This window comes from Bombina bombina, chromosome 7 (assembly GCF_027579735.1).
Source record: "Bombina bombina isolate aBomBom1 chromosome 7, aBomBom1.pri, whole genome shotgun sequence".
Lineage (NCBI taxonomy): Eukaryota > Metazoa > Chordata > Amphibia > Anura > Bombinatoridae > Bombina > Bombina bombina.
In genome coordinates, this window is record NC_069505.1 from 273,355,990 (window position 1) to 273,376,716 (window position 20,727).

At 40.5% G+C, this 20,727-nt stretch overlaps 1 protein-coding gene across 6 annotated transcripts in view; it reads left to right on the forward strand.

The window, feature by feature from the left end:
- Nucleotides 1-18,876, forward strand: part of TMCC1 (transmembrane and coiled-coil domain family 1) — a 392,643-nt gene extending 373,767 nt beyond the window's left edge. For all 6 annotated transcript variants that reach the window (XM_053720760.1, XM_053720763.1, XM_053720761.1 and 3 more), the window contains 2 exons: nt 3,749-3,884; nt 17,233-18,876. In XM_053720760.1, coding sequence (XP_053576735.1) covers nt 3,749-3,884; nt 17,233-17,547 — 451 coding nt within the window. In that variant the 3' untranslated portion in view covers nt 17,548-18,876. The remainder of the gene's footprint in view (nt 1-3,748; nt 3,885-17,232) is intronic.
- Nucleotides 18,877-20,727: the final 1,851 nt, after the last annotated feature.

Below are 20,727 nucleotides of genomic sequence, written 5' to 3' on the forward strand. Positions count from 1 at the left end.
TCAGCTGATTTCAAATTAAACCCGGCATGAAAGGGTTAAAGGGACACCAAACTTAAAATTAAACCTTCATGCTTCAAATAGAGCATGGAGTTTTAAGAGGCTTCTTCAAATTTGCAAGTGTCCAAAAAAGTGCAGAGAATAGAGCAAATTAACGTCACTGGTTCAAATCCCTTTGAATGCAGTTTGTTTGTTAATAGTAATGTAATCTTAAAGGGATATTGAACCCGATTTTTTTTTCTTTCATGATTCAAATAGAGCAGCAATTTTAAGCAACTTTCTAATTTACTCCTGTTCTCCATTTTTCTTCATTCTCTTGGTATCTTAATTTGAAAAAGCAGGAGCAGCGGCCCATCTTTGGTTCAGCACCTGGGTAACAACTTGCAGATTGGTCAGAAAGCGCTACCCAGGGTTCTGAACCAAAAATGGGCCGGCTCATAAACATACATTCCTGCTTTTTTAAAAATAAAGATCAAAAAGCAAAGTAGAGTCCAGCACACAAGACCCAAAGGAGAGAACCGCCAAGAACTACTGCCAAGCTTTGAGAAATAAAACAGAGGAGATTCTCCTTAAAGGGACAGTATACACTCATTTTCATATAACTGCATGTAATAGACACTACTATAAAGAATAAGATGCACAGATACTGATATTAAAATCCAGTATTAAACTGTTTAAAAACTTACTTAGAAGCTCTCAGTTTAGCTCTGTTGAAAAGGTAGTTGGAAAGCCCACTGCAAGTGGGAAATAAGACCCTCCCCCCTCTTTTGCATATGAAAAGACCCTTTACACAAACAGGAGCAAGCTGGAGTAGGTAGCTGACGGTATTCTCATAAAACTTTGGGGCTTGGTTAGGAGTCTGAAAATCAGAGCAATGTTATTTAAAAATTAGCAAAACTATACATTTAAAAAAAGCAAACGTTATGGGCTTTATAAATAGATCATCTACAAAACATTTATGCAAAGAAAAAATGAGTGTATAATATCCCTTTTTATTGCAAAAAACTTCTTCTTAGTTTATTGGATTTCCAAACAGGATCAAATAAAGATAGCAAGAGAATGAAGAAAAATTGAGAACAGGAGTAAATTAGAAAGTTGCTTAAAATTGCTGCTCTATCTAAATCATGAAATAAAAAAATTGGGTTCAGTATCCCCTTAACTTAGATTTAAAAGTCCTAAACTTAACAAAGAGATTCACAGTTCATTTTGGGCATGGTTAAATAAATTGCAAATCAGTTACACAGAGATTTTGTTTGTAAGCACACGTTTACCTCTGTTTGCCATATGGTTATGAAAAACAACTTTGTTCAGATAGCTCAGGAGATAAAGTACCTCTCTGCTATATTGAAGTTCTTGCTACTGGTAAACACATTGTCAAAGTTGTGCTCCTGTACAACTCGAGATGAGGATGTCAGCACTAATGAGAAGCAAGCATACATGAGTATTCTCCAGTTACTGACCATACCTTTTCTGGGGCGGAATGGGAGGCACGGGTGCATTACAGTTTTAGATTTCTGCATTTGTTAAATATACTTCAATTAGCAAAAATGCTTCAAGTATAAGTTATTACTGTATTAACAGCATATGCACATATGCTACCTGTGACCAAAGGATCAGAACTTAAACACCATGCCTACTATTGCACTGACCACCCAGCTAGAATTTCAGCTAAAATGAAGATATTTAAAAAAAAAAAAAAAATCTTCAACTCACAAGACTTAGTACTCTGTGAGCAGTTATACTTCAGCTACTGTCAACTGCATATTGAGGGGAAAAACAATAGCCATTCAGCATCAGCAGTGCTAAGGTAGCATGTTGCTTTACTATGATCTGATGAGATTTCACTGAAATCGCACAAGGTTTCATAGTAACTTATGAGTAGAGAAATACCATGACTGTGCCTGCACATGCCAGATGCCTTGCAAGTCCTGAGACTAGCATCCTGATTGGCAGCTTACTGTACCTTTACAATGGGATGTGGCTACTGAGGACATTTTGAGGTAAAATATCTCACTTTTTTTACATAGAGATGTTCAGGTGATATTTTCTAGTCCGCTTTTTACAGCTATGCTGCATCACTTTCAAGTGCTTCGACATTTGGGTATCATGTCCCTTTAAGTAACATGTTTTAGTACTGCATTGCTGGTACTTCAACAGAGGACACCAAGAGAACGATTCAAATATGATAATAGAAGTAAATTGGAAATCTGTTTAAAATGGTACGTTCCATCTGAATCATGAAATAAAAATTTGAAGTTCCATGTCCCTTTAATACCACAATACATGGCTCAGCTGGAAGCGATGTGCTGAAATGTATAAATCACTCTTGTGTCCCTTTAAGAGGTTTCAGGTGTATACGGAAGATGTAAGAAACCTCATTGTGTTGACAGATTATGTAACAAGGTAGGAAAGAGAGGTGGAGTCAGCCCCTGGGTTTATCCAGACTGTTTTTATAACGCCTACCTGGTTCACAGCTGTATAAGGGGAATCTTTGCCTTGTCTTGTCTCTCTGTATGCACCGCTCTTCTGACTAATCCGCTCACAGTATTAGATAATGTGTCTGTGTGTGCTGTACGCACACGTGATGGTGCCGCTAATCTGTCCAGTGAGTGCCCTGATTTATGATTTTTTTTTCCCCAAGTAATGAAGTCTAGTGATTAGTAAAGAGCTCCCTCTGCTGTTAAGCAGAGATATTGGCAGCATTAGGTTAAACTACAAGACCATTTTAATAGAACTCTTATTTAAAAGCCCAATTGTGGTGCTTCTAAACCAATGGAAGAAAAAGTATTAGCTGAAAACAGTTTGAAATCCTTGTAGCTAGCAGCCACAGCTCCTAAAAATGAATTCCTCACAGGTATTCTTTTTATTCCTGTATCTGCTATAGTTAATAATTCCATGCTGACTCCTCAGTATTCTGTCTGACTACTAAAAGGACTTGATAAATGAAATAGACAAGTGCATTTTACTTTTGAGGATAGGTATTTTTGCAATGTACTTCTAATAGATGTCAGTTGGATCTCTGAGTGCAATTGCTGAAAAAGTAATAGCCGGAATTGTCTTTGGTAACACGTGTGGTTTGCAAAAATGCTTCTATTTAAAATTTAAAGGGACAGTCTAGTCAATAGGACACGCCATTTTAAATAACTTTGCAATTTACCTTTATCATCGAATTTGCTTTGTTCTTTTGATATTCTTAGTTGAAAGCTAAACCTAGGTAGGCTCATATGCTAATGTCTAAGCCCTTGAAGGCCGCCTCTTATCTGATTGCATTTGACAGTTTTTCACAGCTAGAGGGTGTTAATTCACGTGTGCCATATAGATAACATTGTGCTCATGCCTGTGGAGTTGTTTATGAAAGGGCACTGACTGGCTAAAATGCAAGTCTGCCAAAACAAACTGAAATAAGGGGGCAGTTTGCAGAGGCTTAGATACAAGGTAATCACAGAGGTAAAAAGTGTATTAATATAACAGTGTTGGTTATGCAAAACTAGGGAATGGGTAATAAAGGGATTATCTATCTTAATAAACAATAAACATTCTGGTATAGACTGTCCCTTTAAATGTATTTATGTGCATTTCAATTTTCACTAGCGTGTTTTTTAAAGTTCATGTCAATTACTCAGCTTCTGCTTTGAAATGAGTCATTTACAAAGAAAAAGAAAAAAAACTAGAGTATCCCTGTGTCCTTTCTGCCCTCTTAGTACTTTCTCAGTAACAAGCTTTGCGTTAATTTATTGACCATTTTCCACAGATGCGAGCGACTGGAGGAGCAACTTAATGACTTGACTGAGCTGCACCAAAATGAGATTTTGAACCTGAAGCAGGAATTGGCCAGCATGGAGGAAAAGATTGCATATCAGTCATATGAGAGGGCGCGAGATATCCAGGTGAGGGAAGGCACCCGGCACAAGGAAAGGGTTTCTTGTTTTCTCACTGTTTTCTGATCCTGTTCCTTTAAATAAAAAAAATGATCCTGTGTGCAACTGTGCACTAAATAAATTGACAAAGGTTGGTCTTATCTTTCTCATTTTCATCTCTGCATATTTCTATAACTACTATGCACCTCCTTGCTACAAACTCATCAGTTTCCCTAGACTACAGATTGTCTACTGTGCTATTCATGGCACATTATTACTGTTAGCAGCAGCAGCAAATATTATTTTCTTAAAGGGACACTAAAGTCAAAATTAGACATACATGATTTAGACAGAACATACAATTTTACACAACTTTCCAATTTACTTATATTATTTAATTTGCTTCCTTATCTTGTTATCCTTTGTTGAAAGGTTTATCTAGGAAAGCTCAGGAGCGGCAAAGAACCTAGGTTCTAGCCGCTGATTGGTGGCTGCATATATATATACCGATTGTCATTGGCTCACCCAAGTGTTCAGTTAGAAACCAGTAGTGCATTGCTGCTCCTTCAGCAAATGATACCTTTAAACAGTCCAAATGATGTAAATAAAAATGACTGTGCACTAAAGCAAGGAAGAAACTTACAAAGATCTAAAGTTTGAAGGAAAGGATATATTTTCATTTGAGGTACAACAGACATATTAGGGGCATTAGTGGACTTGCTACAGCGGTTCCTGATTTCCTTTCCTCCAAACTTTGAATCTTTGGAAGTTTCTTCCTTGCTTCAGTTCACAGTGATTTTTATGTACATTATTTGGACATTTTATTGTGACTATCTCACGGTTAGTGATCTTTTTACTTTTTTGTTAATTATTTACTTATTTATTTGTAAAGTGCCATAAATTCTGTAGCGCTGGGTACATGAGAAGGGTAATGAATACAGGAGGAGAAAAAGTATCTACTGAAAATCTTCTAGAACTTCAATAAAGATCACTCTGCCTTCAGCTTGCTGCTCAAAATCTCTGCCTAGTTAGACACTGTACAACACATCTACAAGTTCTCACACGTGACTACAGAACAAAGGGACATAAAATGCTAAATTAATGCTAGATAGAAAAGATTAGTCTGAGAATAACCTGTAGATGGTTTTTTTTACAGTTTCATTAGCTGTTTAAATAGTGACAAAATAAGTGTAAAGTTTTAGTGTCTATAAAACAATGGGAGCTGCCATGTTGTAACTTAGGTTACCTTCTCTGCTGTGGCCAATTAGGCACAGTTATAAATAGGCCACTAGAGTGTGCAGCCAATGGCTGTGTGGAATATAACAGTGTTCTGCACTTCCATTATTAACAGGAACTGAAAAGCTCACAATTTCAGAATGGAATTACTGGAAAAGGGGACAAAATAAATGGTGAAAGTATATTGCAGATTTATATATATATATATATATATATAATCTGAATAGGAATAAGCACTCACTGGATTTCAAAACAACAAATATTTATTTGGCAGTGACGTTTCGGGGCATTCACCCCTTCCTCAGACAACCCAAAATGTGAAACAAGCAAAGTTAAATAGTAACTCAAGCCCCTCCCCCATCAAATTTCAGCCAATCAAAATACATCCAATGCAATCAATAGGGGATGTATATTAGACAAACACAATTACATTTCTGTTCAAAATCAATAAAGTGTATGCTTGTATAAAGCACATGTGTGATATAACCATATATAGTGTATTATGTTACAGTGTCAGTGACAGTGAAGTGGACGGCTATGGAGTGTGCCAACAGATAATGAAAATACATCTGCCTTCTTATAATACATTCTATGAACAAAACATAAGGGGTATATTAGACGTGTTGTTACCAAGAGCCGTAACTTATTTATACCACCTATATACTACTTAGAAACATTTATTCATTTAGCTGTAAGGCAACTTACTGTGTATCAACAGCATATAAGTCATCATAAGAAATGTCTACTCCGCCATCAGTTATCACGCTAGCTACCGCATGGTCGGAGGGGGCGTGTCAGCATCCGGGTTAGCATCTTGACCCGCTACTGAAAATCCAAGCACTGAGCGGTGTTATGTGTTGCCATAGCAACCTGTCCTGGCGTCATCAGCCACACCAGACCGAGGCTGTACTGCGTAAGTCTATACCAGGTCACCATGGCAACCATAAACAATGCCATAATTTACACACAGCTGGTGTCATAATAGGATCGCATATCAAAACATGCTGATGTGACAACTAGATATGTGGTTAGTTATAAACTAGCGCATTGAGAATTGTCAAGTGAAAAAATCTATAATACCGGCGGTGGTGGGGATTAAGGCTCACTGGTGTATAATATATTAAAAGAAATCTCTAAGATTATACACGTTGTGATCAAATTCTTCCTAAGGGAATCAAAGATCAAGGGAACTATAGCCATCAATTAGTCAAACAAACTCTAACTCAAATCTAAATGAGTCATGTATTCTAATGTTACACAGGCTAGAATATGGATAAACAGTTGGGAGCAAAAGGTCCTATTCTAGATCTACCGACTTGGTCACAGTATCATGGCTGGGTCTAAGATTACTGGTCTACAATCACCCCGAAATGGACATTTATGAAGTGTATTGGGGATACTCTGAATCCTGTAGTATCTATAGTATTTTGGTGGGGGTCTAAGCCTATAGATTAGTGAGATATCCAGATCACCACATAAATCTAAATCATCTCAAGGCCAAATTAACTAACTTGGTGCATTCATTGTTAAAAGCCTGATAGTATGGAAATATATCATTAAAGTCCTACCTGAGAGTGGAGCTTCGTGTCTCCCAGAGTATGGTCTTACAAATGATTTTTAGTAGGTAGGTACATGGACTCTCATTAGCAAATGGGATGTTTATAGACATCCTGCCAGTAGTATCCCTAAGGGGGTACTACAGGAAACAGTGCCAGTCCACATTTGTGTTCAATCCTCCTGGATGTACTGTTCCAAGTTTATGAATCCACTTGGCCTCAATTTGTAGGAGTTTCTTCTTTCTGTTGCCTCCCCGTATCAAAGGTGGTACATGATCAATAAGTACGAAGCGCAAGTCCTTCACAGTGTGGTTCTTTTGTAGAAAGTGGCGTGCCACCGGTTGTTCTGATGTACCATCTTTAAGTGCAATCCTGATGGCACTCCGATGGTTAGCCATCCTCTTCTTGATGTCGTCATCCGTCTTACCGACGTAATACATCCCACATGTGCAATTCAGCAAGTAAACTACGAATGGGGTAGAGCAAGTTAGATGGTGTTGAATCTTAAAGCTCTGGTTTGTATGCGGATGATGGAAGGTTTTGCTCTGAATCATCGAGTTGCACGTTGTGCATCCAAGGCACTTGAAGCATCCCTGTTTCTTCGATTTTAGCCAGGTATCCTTGATGTAGGCATGTCTTGGATCCGTGATCATCAACATATCTTGGAGGTTGCGCCCTCTTTTATATCCCATTCTTGGTGGGGAGAATTCTTTGAAAGGTAATTGTTGGTCTGTGGTTAGTAGATCCCAGTGTTCCCTCACTGCTTGTGCTACAATCCCAATATTGGGTGAATATGTCATAGTACAAGTCATCCGTTTTTCAACAGGTTTCCTTCTTCCTGAGTTTAGCAGGGTACTCCTTTCAGTATCCTTAGCTATTTTGTGGGCTTTCTGAATGGTTGGATAGGAGTATCCCCTCTGAAGGAATTTGTTTGACATTTCTTCTAGCTGTCTTTCGCCTTTGTTCCTTATAGAGTTGTTCCTCACCACTCGGTAGAGTTGTGCCAGTGGAATGGCTCTAATGAGAGATCTAGGGTGGCTACTGCTTGCCAGCAATAGGGAGTTCCTGTCTGTAGGTTTGTGGTACATGGTGGTTTCTAATTGCCCATTCTCCTTGAGTATTCTTAGGTCTAAGAAGTCAATGGCTTCTTTGCTGGCCACCATCTTAAACTTCACAGGATGTGGTAGGTCATTGAGATCTTGTATCCACCTCTGTAGATGCTCTTCTGTGCCTCTCCACACCAGTAGCACATCATCGATGTATCTCATGTACTTGATAATTTCAGGGATCTCATAGACCTTCATGGTGTTAGATTCATAATCCTCCATGAATAAGTTCGCATAGGATGGGGCCATATTTGACCCCATCGCGGTCCCCGTGATCTGTTGGAAGTACTTTAATTCAAACCTGAAGAAGTTTAAAGTCAAACATATTTCGAGGATCTTGATGATGTAGGTGCTACTAGGTCCAACGTAGGGATATCTAGAGAGAGCCTTTGTGACTGCCCTCATTCCATCTTGATGTGGGATGATGGTATATAGGCTTGTGACATCCATAGACACCAAGTAGTCATCTGTAGATAGATCTTGAACCTGCGAGAGATGACCCAATACATCACTCGAGTCTTTAACATATGATTTCATGTGACTCACCAGTGGTTGGAGAAATGAATCAATCCACTTTGCCAGCGGGCTCAACAAGGAACCCCTTGCAGACACGATCGGGCGCCCAGGGGGTTTCTCCAGGCTCTTGTGCACTTTGGGTAGGGTATACAGAATAGGGCAAATCGGATATGCCACCCTCAACCAATCATATGTATCTTTACTGATCCAACCTTCCGCTACCCCTTCAAGCAGTAGATTATCAATTCGTTCTTGGAAGAGCTTGGTAGGGTCCTTTTTGAGAGGTAGGTATACCTGCTCATCATTTAATTGTGAGAGTATCTCTTCTTTGTAATCCTTATAGTTCAGGACTACAATGGCCCCACCTTAGTCCATACTATCAGGCTTTTAACAATGAATGCACCAAGTTAGTTAATTTGGCCTTGAGATGATTTAGATTTATGTGGTGATCTGGATATCTCACTAATCTATAGGCTTAGACCCCCACCAAAATACTATAGATACTACAGGATTCAGAGTATCCCCAATACACTTCATAAATGTCCATTTCGGGGTGATTGTAGACCAGTAATCTTAGACCCAGCCATGATACTGTGACCAAGTCGGTAGATCTAGAATAGGACCTTTTGCTCCCAACTGTTTATCCATATTCTAGCCTGTGTAACATTAGAATACATGACTCATTTAGATTTGAGTTAGAGTTTGTTTGACTAATTGATGGCTATAGTTCCCTTGATCTTTGATTCCCTTAGGAAGAATTTGATCACAACGTGTATAATCTTAGAGATTTCTTTTAATATATTATACACCAGTGAGCCTTAATCCCCACCACCGCCGGTATTATAGATTTTTTCACTTGACAATTCTCAATGCGCTAGTTTATAACTAACCACATATCTAGTTGTCACATCAGCATGTTTTGATATGCGATCCTATTATGACACCAGCTGTGTGTAAATTATGGCATTGTTTATGGTTGCCATGGTGACCTGGTATAGACTTACGCAGTACAGCCTCGGTCTGGTGTGGCTGATGACGCCAGGACAGGTTGCTATGGCAACACATAACACCGCTCAGTGCTTGGATTTTCAGTAGCGGGTCAAGATGCTAACCCGGATGCTGACACGCCCCCTCCGACCATGCGGTAGCTAGCGTGATAACTGATGGCGGAGTAGACATTTCTTATGATGACTTATATGCTGTTGATACACAGTAAGTTGCCTTACAGCTAAATGAATAAATGTTTCTAAGTAGTATATAGGTGGTATAAATAAGTTACGGCTCTTGGTAACAACACGTCTAATATACCCCTTATGTTTTGTTCATAGAATGTATTATAAGAAGGCAGATGTATTTTCATTATCTGTTGGCACACTCCATAGCCGTCCACTTCACTGTCACTGACACTGTAACATAATACACTATATATGGTTATATCACACATGTGCTTTATACAAGCATACACTTTATTGATTTTGAACAGAAATGTAATTGTGTTTGTCTAATATACATCCCCTATTGATTGCATTGGATGTATTTTGATTGGCTGAAATTTGATGGGGGAGGGGCTTGAGTTACTATTTAACTTTGCTTGTTTCACATTTTGGGTTGTCTGAGGAAGGGGTGAATGCCCCGAAACGTCACTGCCAAATAAATATTTGTTGTTTTGAAATCCAGTGAGTGCTTATTCCTATTCAGATTGTTCAGTCCGTTAAGCACCCTGGTCTGTGTCTGGGTTGGCCAGTGAGAGTGCACTTAATCGAAGCTTCTATATATATATATATATATATATATATATATATATATATGTATATATATATATATATATATATATACGATTTATCATTTTATATTTCCATCTCAAAGTGTTTAATGTCCTTTTAAGATTCACAGTACCTCTGTAACCAATACTCCATATATAGAGCTCTTTCTTTCTGTGTAACGGAAAAAATCTGTACTTATGTCTCTACTTCCTTACGCAGTGGATTCAAATCTATCTGCTAATGGCTTACACGTTCCTAATCATATATATGTAAATGAAATCTGCTAATTTACCCATCACCTCAGATACCTTTACCCAGCATGAAAAGCCTGCTGCGCAGACGTGCAATATTTGTCTCTGTGCGCTTCTTATTTAACAAATACTGGTAATTTGTTTTTTTTGTTTGACTTCAGGACATGAGCAGCTATTGGGGCAAATCACTAATGTCATCTAACAAACTGCAATCTCTTTCATTTTGTCCCCATTGCAGAAAAGCAAATCCTATAAAATATTAGTTTTGTAGTCATTTCTCTCTGTTTCTCTGACCATTTTTTGGACTCATCTCTAGGTTTGTTTCATTACTGATGCATTTCAGAAGCTCCTAATGCTAACACAAAATGTGTATACTGAAGAACTCCGTCTTTAAAGGGACAGTCTACACCAGAATTGTTATTGTTTAAAAAGATAGGTAATGACTTTACTACAGATTCCCCAGCTTTGCACAACCAACATTGTTATATTAATATACTGTATAACATTTAAACCTCTAAATTTCTGCCTGTTTCTAAGCCACTACAGACAGCCTCTTATCACATATTTATTTGCTTTTCACAACAGGAGACTGCTAGTTCATGTGAGCCATATAGATAACATTGTGCTCATGCCCGTGGGTTGTGGCAGACACTGCACTAATTGGATAAAATTCAAGTCAATAGATAATAAATTAAATGTCATGTGATCAGAGGGCTGTCAGAAAAGGCTTAGATACAAAGTAATCACAGAGGTAAAACGTATATTAATAGAACCATGTTGGTTATACACAACTGGGGAATGGGTAATAAAGGGAATATCTATCTTTTCAAACAATACATTTTTTGGAGTAGACTGTAGCTTTAAATAAGCACTTAACTAACTCTGATTCTAGTTGGATAACAAAACCATATGGGTTTTTTTGGCTCCTAACTTTTTGGCTTATTCTCCATATATCTATATACAAATACCACTGTCTGGCTCCTACATTTTAAACAGATTTGCCCACCCCTGAATTAACAGATTTAAAGGGATGATGTACTACCATTTTTTTCCTTTCTTTTAAATGTGTTCCCAATTATTCATTTCACCTGTTGGAGTGTATAAACCTTGTTTACAAATAGCTTTTTTACCTTTATTTTGAAAATTTAAATACTTAAGTAATGGTTCTAGAAAGGCTATGTTAACAAGACAGTTTAGTAGAAATCAGTCTCCCAGTGGAGGTTGGACAGAGAAGCACAAAAATGTTAATTTTCCTTAGTTCTCTCTAGGTATTTGAGAGGTAAGAAAAGGAGTTGTGTCTAAATAGAGAGATAAACTAATGAGGTCTGCTCTCCCAGCAAACTCGACCAATTTATTAGGTTGTGGTTCAAATTTTACAGTACACTGTACCTTTAAGTAAGGGAAAACAATTTTGGGACTGTTTTTTTTTTTCTGTGAGTCAGTGCTGTAGTGTGAGTGCTGTAGCCCATTCTGTGAGTCAGTGCTGTAGTGTGAGTGATGTAGCCCATTCTGTGAGTCAGTGCTGTAATGTGAGTGCTGTAGCGTGAGTGATGTAGCCCATTCTGTGAGTCAGTGCTGTAATGTGAGTGATGTAGCCCATTCTGTGAGTCAGTGCTGTAGTGTGAGTGCTGTAGCGTGAGTGATGTAGCCCATTCTGTGAGTCAGTGCTGTAGCGTGAGTGATGTAGCCCATTCTGCGAGTCTGTAGTGTGAGTGATGTAGCCCATTCTGCGAGTCTGTAGTGTGAGTGCTGTAGCCCATTCTGTGAGGCAGTGCTGTAGTGTGAGTGATGTAGCCCATTCTGTGAGTTTGTGCTGTAGTGTGAGTGCTGTAGCCCATTCTGCGAGTCAGTGCTGTAGTGTGAGTGATGTAGCCGATTCTGCGAGTCAGTGTTGTAGTGTGAGTGCTGTATCCGATTCTTTGAGTCAGTGCTGTAGTGTGAGTGATGTAGCCCATTCTCTTAGTCAGTGCTGTAGTGTGAGTAATTTAGCCCATTCTGTGAGTCAGTGTTGTAGTGTGAGTGATGTAGCCAATTCTGTGAGTCAGTATTGTAGTGTGAGTGATGGAGCATATTCTGTGAGTCAGTGCTGTAGCCCATTCTGTGAGTCAGTGCTGTAGTGTGAGTGATGTAGCCCATTCTGTTAGTCAGTGCTGTAGTGTGAGTGATGTAGCCCATTCTGTGAGTCAGTGCTGTAGTGTGAGTGATGTAGCCCATTCTGTTAGTGCTGTAGTGTGAGTGATGTAGCCCATTCTGTTAGTCAGTGCTGTAGTGTGAGTGATGTAGCCCATTCTGTGAGTCAGTGCTGTAGTGTGAGTGATGTAGCCCATTCTGTTAGTCAGTGCTGTAGTGTGAGTGATGTAGCCCATTCTGTGAGTCAGTGCTGTAGTGTGAGTGATGTAGCCCATTCTGTTAGTGCTGTAGTGTGAGTGATGTAGCCCATTCTGTGAGTCAGTGCTGTAGTGTGAGTGATGTAGCCCATTCTGTGAGTCAGTGCTGTAGTGTGAGTGATGTAGCCCATTCTGTGAGTCAGTGCTGTAGTGTGAGTGATGTAGCCCATTCTGTTAGTCAGTGCTGTAGTGTGAGTGATGTAGCCCATTCTGTGAGTTTGTGCTGTAGTGTGAGTGATGTAGCCCATTCTGTGAGTCAGTGCTGTAGTGTGAGTGATGTAGCCCATTCTGTGAGTCAGTGCTGTAGTGTGAGTGATGTAGCCCATTCTGTGAGTCAGTGCTGTAGTGTGAGTGATGTACCCATTCTGTTAGTCAGTGCTGTAGTGTGAGTGATGTAGCCCATTCTGTGAGTCAGTGCTGTAGTGTGAGTGATGTAGCCCATTCTGTGAGTCAGTGCTGTAGTGTGAGTGATGTAGCCCATTCTGTGAGTCAATGCTGTAGTGTGAGTGATGTAGCCCATTCTGTTAGTCAGTGCTGTAGTGTGAGTGATGTAGCCCATTCTGTTAGTCAATGCTGTAGTGTGAGTGATGTAGCCCATTCTGTGAGTCAGTGCTGTAGTGTGAGTGATGTAGCCCATTCTGTGAGTCAGTGCTGTAGTGTGAGTGATGTAGCCCATTCTGTGAGTCAATGCTGTAGTGTGAGTGATGTAGCCCATTCTGTTAGTCAGTGCTGTAGTGTGAGTGATGTAGCCCATTCTGTTAGTCAATGCTGTAGTGTGAGTGATGTAGCCCATTCTGTGAGTCAGTGCTGTAGTGTGAGTGATGTAGCCCATTCTGTGAGTCAGTGCTGTAGTGTGAGTGATGTAGCCCATTCTGTGAGTCAGTGCTGTAGTGTGAGTGATGTAGCCCATTCTGTGAGTCAGTGCTGTAGTGTGAGTGATGTAGCCCATTCTGTGAGTCAGTGCTGTAGTGTGAGTGATGTAGCCCATTCTGTGAGTCAGTGCTGTAGTGTGAGTGATGTAGCCCATTCTGTGAGTCAGTGCTGTAGTGTGAGTGATGTAGCCCATTCTGTGAGGCAGTGCTGTAGTGTGAGTGATGTAGCCCATTCTGTGAGTTTGTGCTGTAGTGTGAGTGATGTAGCCCATTCTGTGAGTTTGTGCTGTAGTGTGAGTGATGTAGCCCATTCTGTGAGTTTGTGCTGTAGTGTGAGTGATGTAGCCCATTCTGTTAGTCAATGCTGTAGTGTGAGTGATGCAGCCCATTCTGTTAGTCAATGCTGTAGTGTGAGTGATGCAGCCCATTCTGTTAGTCAATGCTGTAGTGTGAGTGATGCAGCCCATGCTGTTAGTCAGTGCTGTAGTGTGAGTGATGCAGCCCATTCTGTGAGGCAGTGCTGTAGTGTGAGTGATATAGCCCATTCTGTGAGGCAGTGCTGTAGTGTGAGTGATGTAGCCCATTCTGTGAGTTTGTGCTGTAGTGTGAGTGATGCAGCCCATTCTGTGAGTCAGTGCTGTAGTGTGAGTGATGTAGCCCATTCTGTTAGTCAATGCTGTAGTGTGAGTGATGTAGCCCATTCTGTTAGTCAGTGCTGTAGTGTGAGTGATGCAGCCCATTCTGTGAGTCAGTGCTGTAGTGTGAGTGATGTAGCCCATTCTGTTAGTCAATGCTGTAGTGTGAGTGATGCAGCCCATTCTGTGAGTCAGTGCTGTAGTGTGAGTGATGCAGCCCATTCTGTGAGTCAGTGCTGTAGTGTGAGTGATGCAGCCCATTCTGTGAGTCAGTGCTGTAGTGTGAGTGATGTAGCCCATTCTGTGAGTTTGTGCTGTAGTGTGAGTGATGTAGCCCATTCTGTGAGTCAGTGCTGTAGTGTGAGTGATGTAGCACATTCTGTTAGTCAGTGCTGTAGTGTGAGTGATGTAGCCCATTCTGTGAGTCAGTGCTGTAGTGTGAGTGATGCAGCCCATTCTGTGAGTCAGTGCTGTAGTGTGAGTGATGCAGCCCATTCTGTGAGTCAGTGCTGTAGTGTGAGTGATGTAGCCCATTCTGTGAGTCAGTGCTGTAGTGTGAGTGATGTAGCCCATTCTGTGAGTCAGTGCTGTAGTGTGAGTGATGCAGCCCATTCTGTGAGTCAGTGCTGTAGTGTGAGTGATGCAGCCCATTCTGTGAGTCAGTGCTGTAGTGTGAGTGATGTAGCCCATTCTGTGAGTTTGTGCTGTAGTGTGAGTGATGTAGCCCATTCTGTGAGTTTGTGCTGTAGTGTGAGTGATGTAGCCCATTCTGTGAGTCAGTGCTGTAGTGTGAGTGATGTAGCCCATTCTGTGAGTTTGTGCTGTAGTGTGAGTGATGTAGCCCATTCTGTGAGTCAGTGCTGTAGTGTGAGTGATGTAGCCCATTCTGTTAGTCAGTGCTGTAGTGTGAGTGATATAGCCCATTCTGTTAGTCAGTGCTGTAGTGTGAGTGATATAGCCCATTCTGTGAGTCAGTGCTGTAGTGTGAGTGATGTAGCCCATTCTGTGAGTTTGTGCTGTAGTGTGAGTGATGTAGCCCATTCTGTGAGTCAGTGCTGTAGTGTGAGTGATGTAGCCCATTCTGTGAGTCAGTGCTGTAGTGTGAGTGATGTAGCCCATTCTGTTAGTGCTGTAGTGTGAGTGATGCAGCCCATGCTGTTAGTCAGTGCTGTAGTGTGAGTGATGTAGCCCATTCTGTGAGTCAGTGCTGTAGTGTGAGTGATGTAGCCCATTCTGTTAGTGCTGTAGTGTGAGTGATGCAGCCCATGCTGTTAGTCAGTGCTGTAGTGTGAGTGATGTAGCCCATTCTGTGAGTCAGTGCTGTAGTGTGAGTGATGTAGCCCATTCTGTGAGTCAGTGCTGTAGTGTGAGTGATGCAGCCCATTCTGTTAGTCAGTGCTGTAGTGTGAGTGATGTAGCCCATTCTGTGAGTCAGTGCTGTAGTGTGAGTGATGTAGCCCATTCTGTTAGTCAGTGCTGTAGTGTGAGTGATGCAGCCCATTCTGTGAGTCAGTGCTGTAGTGTGAGTGATATAGCCCATTCTGTGAGTCAGTGCTGTAGTGTGAGTGATATAGCCCATTCTGTGAGTTTGTGCTGTAGTGTGAGTGATATAGCCCATTCTGTGAGTCAGTGCTGTAGTGTGAGTGATGTAGCCCATTCTGTGAGTTTGTGCTGTAGTGTGAGTGATGTAGCCCATTCTGTGAGTCAGTGCTGTAGTGTGAGTGATGTAGCCCATTCTGTTAGTCAGTGCTGTAGTGTGAGTGATGCAGCCCATTCTGTGAGTCAGTGCTGTAGTGTGAGTGATGTAGCCCATTCTGTGAGTCAGTGCTGTAGTGTGAGTGATATAGCCCATTCTGTTAGTCAGTGCTGTAGTGTGAGTGATGCAGCCCATTCTGTGAGTCAGTGCTGTAGTGTGAGTGATATAGCCCATTCTGTGAGTCAGTGCTGTAGTGTGAGTGATGTAGCCCATTCTGTTAGTCAGTGCTGTAGTGTGAGTGATGCAGCCCATTCTGTGAGTCAGTGCTGTAGTGTGAGTGATGTAGCCCATTCTGTGAGTCAGTGCTGTAGTGTGAGTGATATAGCCCATTCTGTGAGTCAGTGCTGTAGTGTGAGTGATATAGCCCATTCCTTGGGACTGTTAATACAATTGCATAATAAAGTGAACTGCAGAGGATGTGGGAAGATGAAATTGGTCTATGTTGTGAAGTACAGCAATTTGTAGCTAGTAAGTGTAGCTGAAAAACTCTCAATCACACATGAACGTGTAGTTTCTATCTGTAGGTAAGAAAATCAGGGACACAGAGGGCATCTCATAGCACATTTAAACACTTAGAGCAAGGATGTCTTTAAGGGATACTAAGCCCAATTTTTTTTTCTTTCATGATTCAGATAATGCATGCCATATTAAACAACTTTCTAAATTACTTCTATTATCAATTTTTATTCTTTCTCTTGATATCTTTGTTTAAAAAAGCAGAAAGCCAATCTTAGGAGCCGGCCCATTTTTGGTTCAGGACACTGGTTAGCACTTGTTGATTGGTGGCTACATTTAGCCACCAATCAACAAGCGCTACCCAGGTGCTGAACCAAGAATGGTCCGGCTCCTAAGATAGATTTCTGCTTTTCAAATAAAGATTGCAAGAGAAAGAAAATTGATAATAGGTGTAAATTAGAAAGTTGCTTAAAATTGCCTGTTCTATCTGAATCATGAAAAAAAATTGGGTTTAGTGTCCCTTTAGTAAACATTCACATGATGCATAACCCCAAATTAGTTTAATTCAAACCTGCTGGACATTCAAAGTCTCCCAGCCAATTTATCAATCCTCTATCTAGGCCACTCTTCCAATGTGTTTAAGTAAATGGACTAGTCGGTTCCCTCTGTGTTGTTGTTTGTTTGGGGGGGGGGGTTATTGTGTTTTTTATATTAATTGTGGATTTAGGGTTGGACATCTTCTTTGTGGGCTATTTGATTTGTTTGCAGACAGATGGTGGCCTAAAGGAATAAATGTTATTATTGCAACTTGTTCCTAACTGCGTTTTGTTGCTCTCTTCTGCAGGAGGCATTAGAGGCGTGTCAAACCCGAATCTCTAAGATGGAACTCCAGCAGCAACAACAGCAAGTCGTACAACTAGAGGGTTTAGAGAATGCCACTGCCAGGAACCTTCTTGGAAAACTCATCAACATCCTCTTAGCACTTATGGCCGTGGTGCTGGTCTTTGTATCTACTGTGGCTAACTGCGTGGTACCCTTGTTGAAGACTCGTGGCCGGACGTTTGGAACGTTACTTCTCGTCCTGCTAGCTGCTTTCCTCTGGAAACACTGGGATTCTTTCTCTGGACACCTTGAGAGGTTGCTGTCCCCACCCAGATAACCACACACTCCTCATAAACTGTAGGGCATAGGGGATGCCCCAGAATTGATTAGATAGGCAAACCCCAAGAAGATACCAGGAGTGCCCTTCGGGCAGTGCAGGGGTTAAATCGGCCTTTTCCATTTCACTGGGCTATTTTTTTTATAAGCAGCCATGTCAGAAGGTGGGTTACTGCCAATTAATGTTGCTCTACCCTCCTTTCGCCTTAAAATCTCTAGCAAGGAGGGACATAATGAGCACTTTGTAACCTTTCTTCATTGTTATTGCCCCCTGAAAGAGGACTAGTTATCTGGGTGCACAGAGGGGGTCAGAGTGCACTGTTTACATTGTATGGAAGGATTCTGGAGACCTTGTGGTTTTTACGGGGGGGGGGGAAGTTCCGTTTCTCCCCCTGACTGAAGGATGCCTGCTGCAATATGTTTATTTTACCGGGAATCTTTCAAGGATTCCACATGTTCTTCTCCCTCCTCTGTCCCCTAATTTACTTTTATTTTGGTTCTGCGCCTTCAGGATCTGTGTTGAGGGGCAGTTCTGACTGCAATGAGGCATGCTAGAGGTGTCCTGGAGCCTGAACCAGCAAGTGAAAATGCTTTGTTGTGGCAATAAGGTACTCCAAGCTGCTTCTGCCATTCACTCAACCCATAAAACATCAGCTCTTACAAGTGCCTTATTGCTTCTGTTCCTCAGAATTGTCAGCTGGAGGGGAATTGTTAAAGAGCATCTTAACTACCTTTACACTGGAATACAAGACTTTGAGCTTCCTTCTTCCCAAACATTCTTTTAAGCGTTTTTTTGTGCTGAGGGCCTACCTGCGAGGCACTAGTGTGCCATTTAATGCACTACAGATCTCTTCAGCGGAACATTCCTTATTTAGTTGGTTTTTAGAAGAAAAAGATGCAAATTCCAAATTTAGATTAACCCCTTTGCTGCCAGAGGAGTAGCTTATCTGTGAAATGGTTAATATTTCATAACATCCCTCAATCAATTACCGAACACAGTATTTTAGATAACCCTTTTTTTTTTGTTGAGGTTATAATTATTTTATTTGATTGCAGTAGCAGTTCAGGGATGAATAATGCATTTGTTAGGCCACACTTTAAAAGAGATCCTCAAGCTGCTAAGAACCACAGGGGTGGAAGGGGGAGGAACTTGTGGCACTAGAGGGGTGGATGTTTAGGAAGCAGTGCTGATTTGGTACTATGTCTTTGCTGTAAGTGTTCCCTCCTGTTCTGTAAAGGAGGTTTGGTTTTTCTTTGTTTAATATTTTAATAATTATTTGGAGTGAGAGGGGAAGTGTCAATGAATAAAAAAATAATGTTTTTAAATGAGTATGACGTTTCATTACCTTTGTAACAAATTATGGCATATCACAGCATATTTTTTTAATCAAAAGGGGCAGAGCACAGTAAAAAAAATTCCCTTATTGTGTTTAAAATGACTTGTTATACCAGATGCAGAGTTTAACACATCTGAAAAATTGCTCCTTTATGTATATGTTTGGATATGAAATAGCTGTATCTGTTAATTGAACCCGCAATGCGATGAAATGGACTAAGCGTTCAGGTAGAGCAGGCCTCATTAGCTTATCTCTATATTTACACAAAATCATCTATATCTCTATACACAGGTAGACCAAAACTGTCTAGTTGAGGTGGACTCTCTGTCCACCTCAACTAGGCGCATTTTTTTTTTTAACCTTCTTGTTTACATATTTATTTTATAACTAGTGCTGAAATATTGATATTTTTTGAATAGGGGGATAGCAGACAAAAGCAGCTAATTCAAATGACAAAATCAAGGTAAAGGAGTGATTTGTAAACATTTTAATACACTCAGCAGATAAAAATGGGTCATTGGGAACACATTAAAGGAGAGGGGGGAAAAGTGTCCCTTTAATGGCTTACATTGTTAAAATAAAACCTCTACATTATATTTGTGCACCAAACATAATTCAAAGGAAATCTGATATTCAAAAAAATGAAAAACTGTATTGAAAATACATTAAAAAAAATTATATATATATATAAAATTACACTTTTATGGTTCAGATAAAGCATGCAGTTTTAAGAGACTTCATTTCTTTCCTAAGATATGGTGAGTCCACGGAATCATCAATTACTAGTGGGAATATCACTCCTGGCCAGCAGGAGGAGGCAAAGAGCACTACAGCAAAGCTGCTTTATATGTCACTTCCCTTACCCATAATCCCCAGTCATTCTCTTTGCCTGCGGTGCAAGGAGGAGGTGAAGTTTTGGTGTCTGATCTACAATCAAGATTTTTTTATTTTAAAGCAGAGTAGGTTTGCTCTGATCTTTCTAAAGGGTCTAGCCTTAGCCCATGTCAGTCTCTTCAGTAGGGCAGTGGAGGCTTTTAAGCAATCGGGAACTTGTGGGGTATAATTCTCACTGCGTTTTCCCAAAACATTTTTCTGCCCTATTTAGATAGCCTGAGTAAGTTTACTCAGTCTTTCTGTATTTCCACAGGTCCATGTGAGGAATGGTATCCTCTCAAACCAGGTGAGCTGTCCTACTGCTGGACAGATAAATATTAAGGTAAGTGCCAGTTTTATTTTTCTATGTAGCAGGGAAACATTTGGCACTTATTCAGCTGAAAGGCTGCAGGGGGACGTTTTTTATTCCTGTCAGGGTGCACGTTTTTATGGCAGTTTTTGCAGGCACTGCTAGTGTGAGGAGTTATTTATTTTTTTGATGGCTCAGTGAGGATCCGTCTTTAGTAACAGATTATGCACTTTATTGGGGGGGTTTATTGTTTGTTTTTAAGCCTGTTTTTCAAGAAAGTTGTTTTAAATTTTTCTTAAAAAAATTGCTTTTTTGTCCCCTGTTGGACCTCCTCTTTTAGGGAGGTTCTGATTTTGTGATGTCAGAGTTTTTTGGTGCTTTTTCTTCACTTCCTGTTAGAGTGAGGTGCGCATATTTCAGATGGCTCTGCTGTTTAGAAGGCTTCTTGCTGTTTTTGCTTCTCTGGAAATCCGGATTGTAAACGGGATCGCTGCGGGTTGCAGGACAGGTAGGGCACCTCAGTAATTCTGCTGAGGTGTAGAGTGTTGCCTGGGGTATGTTTTCTTGATTTGGGAACATTTATTTAAGAACGGTTTTGGTTCTGTATTATATCTGTATTGGTGTGAATCCAGAGGATTCCTAGGATTTTGTCATGATTCCT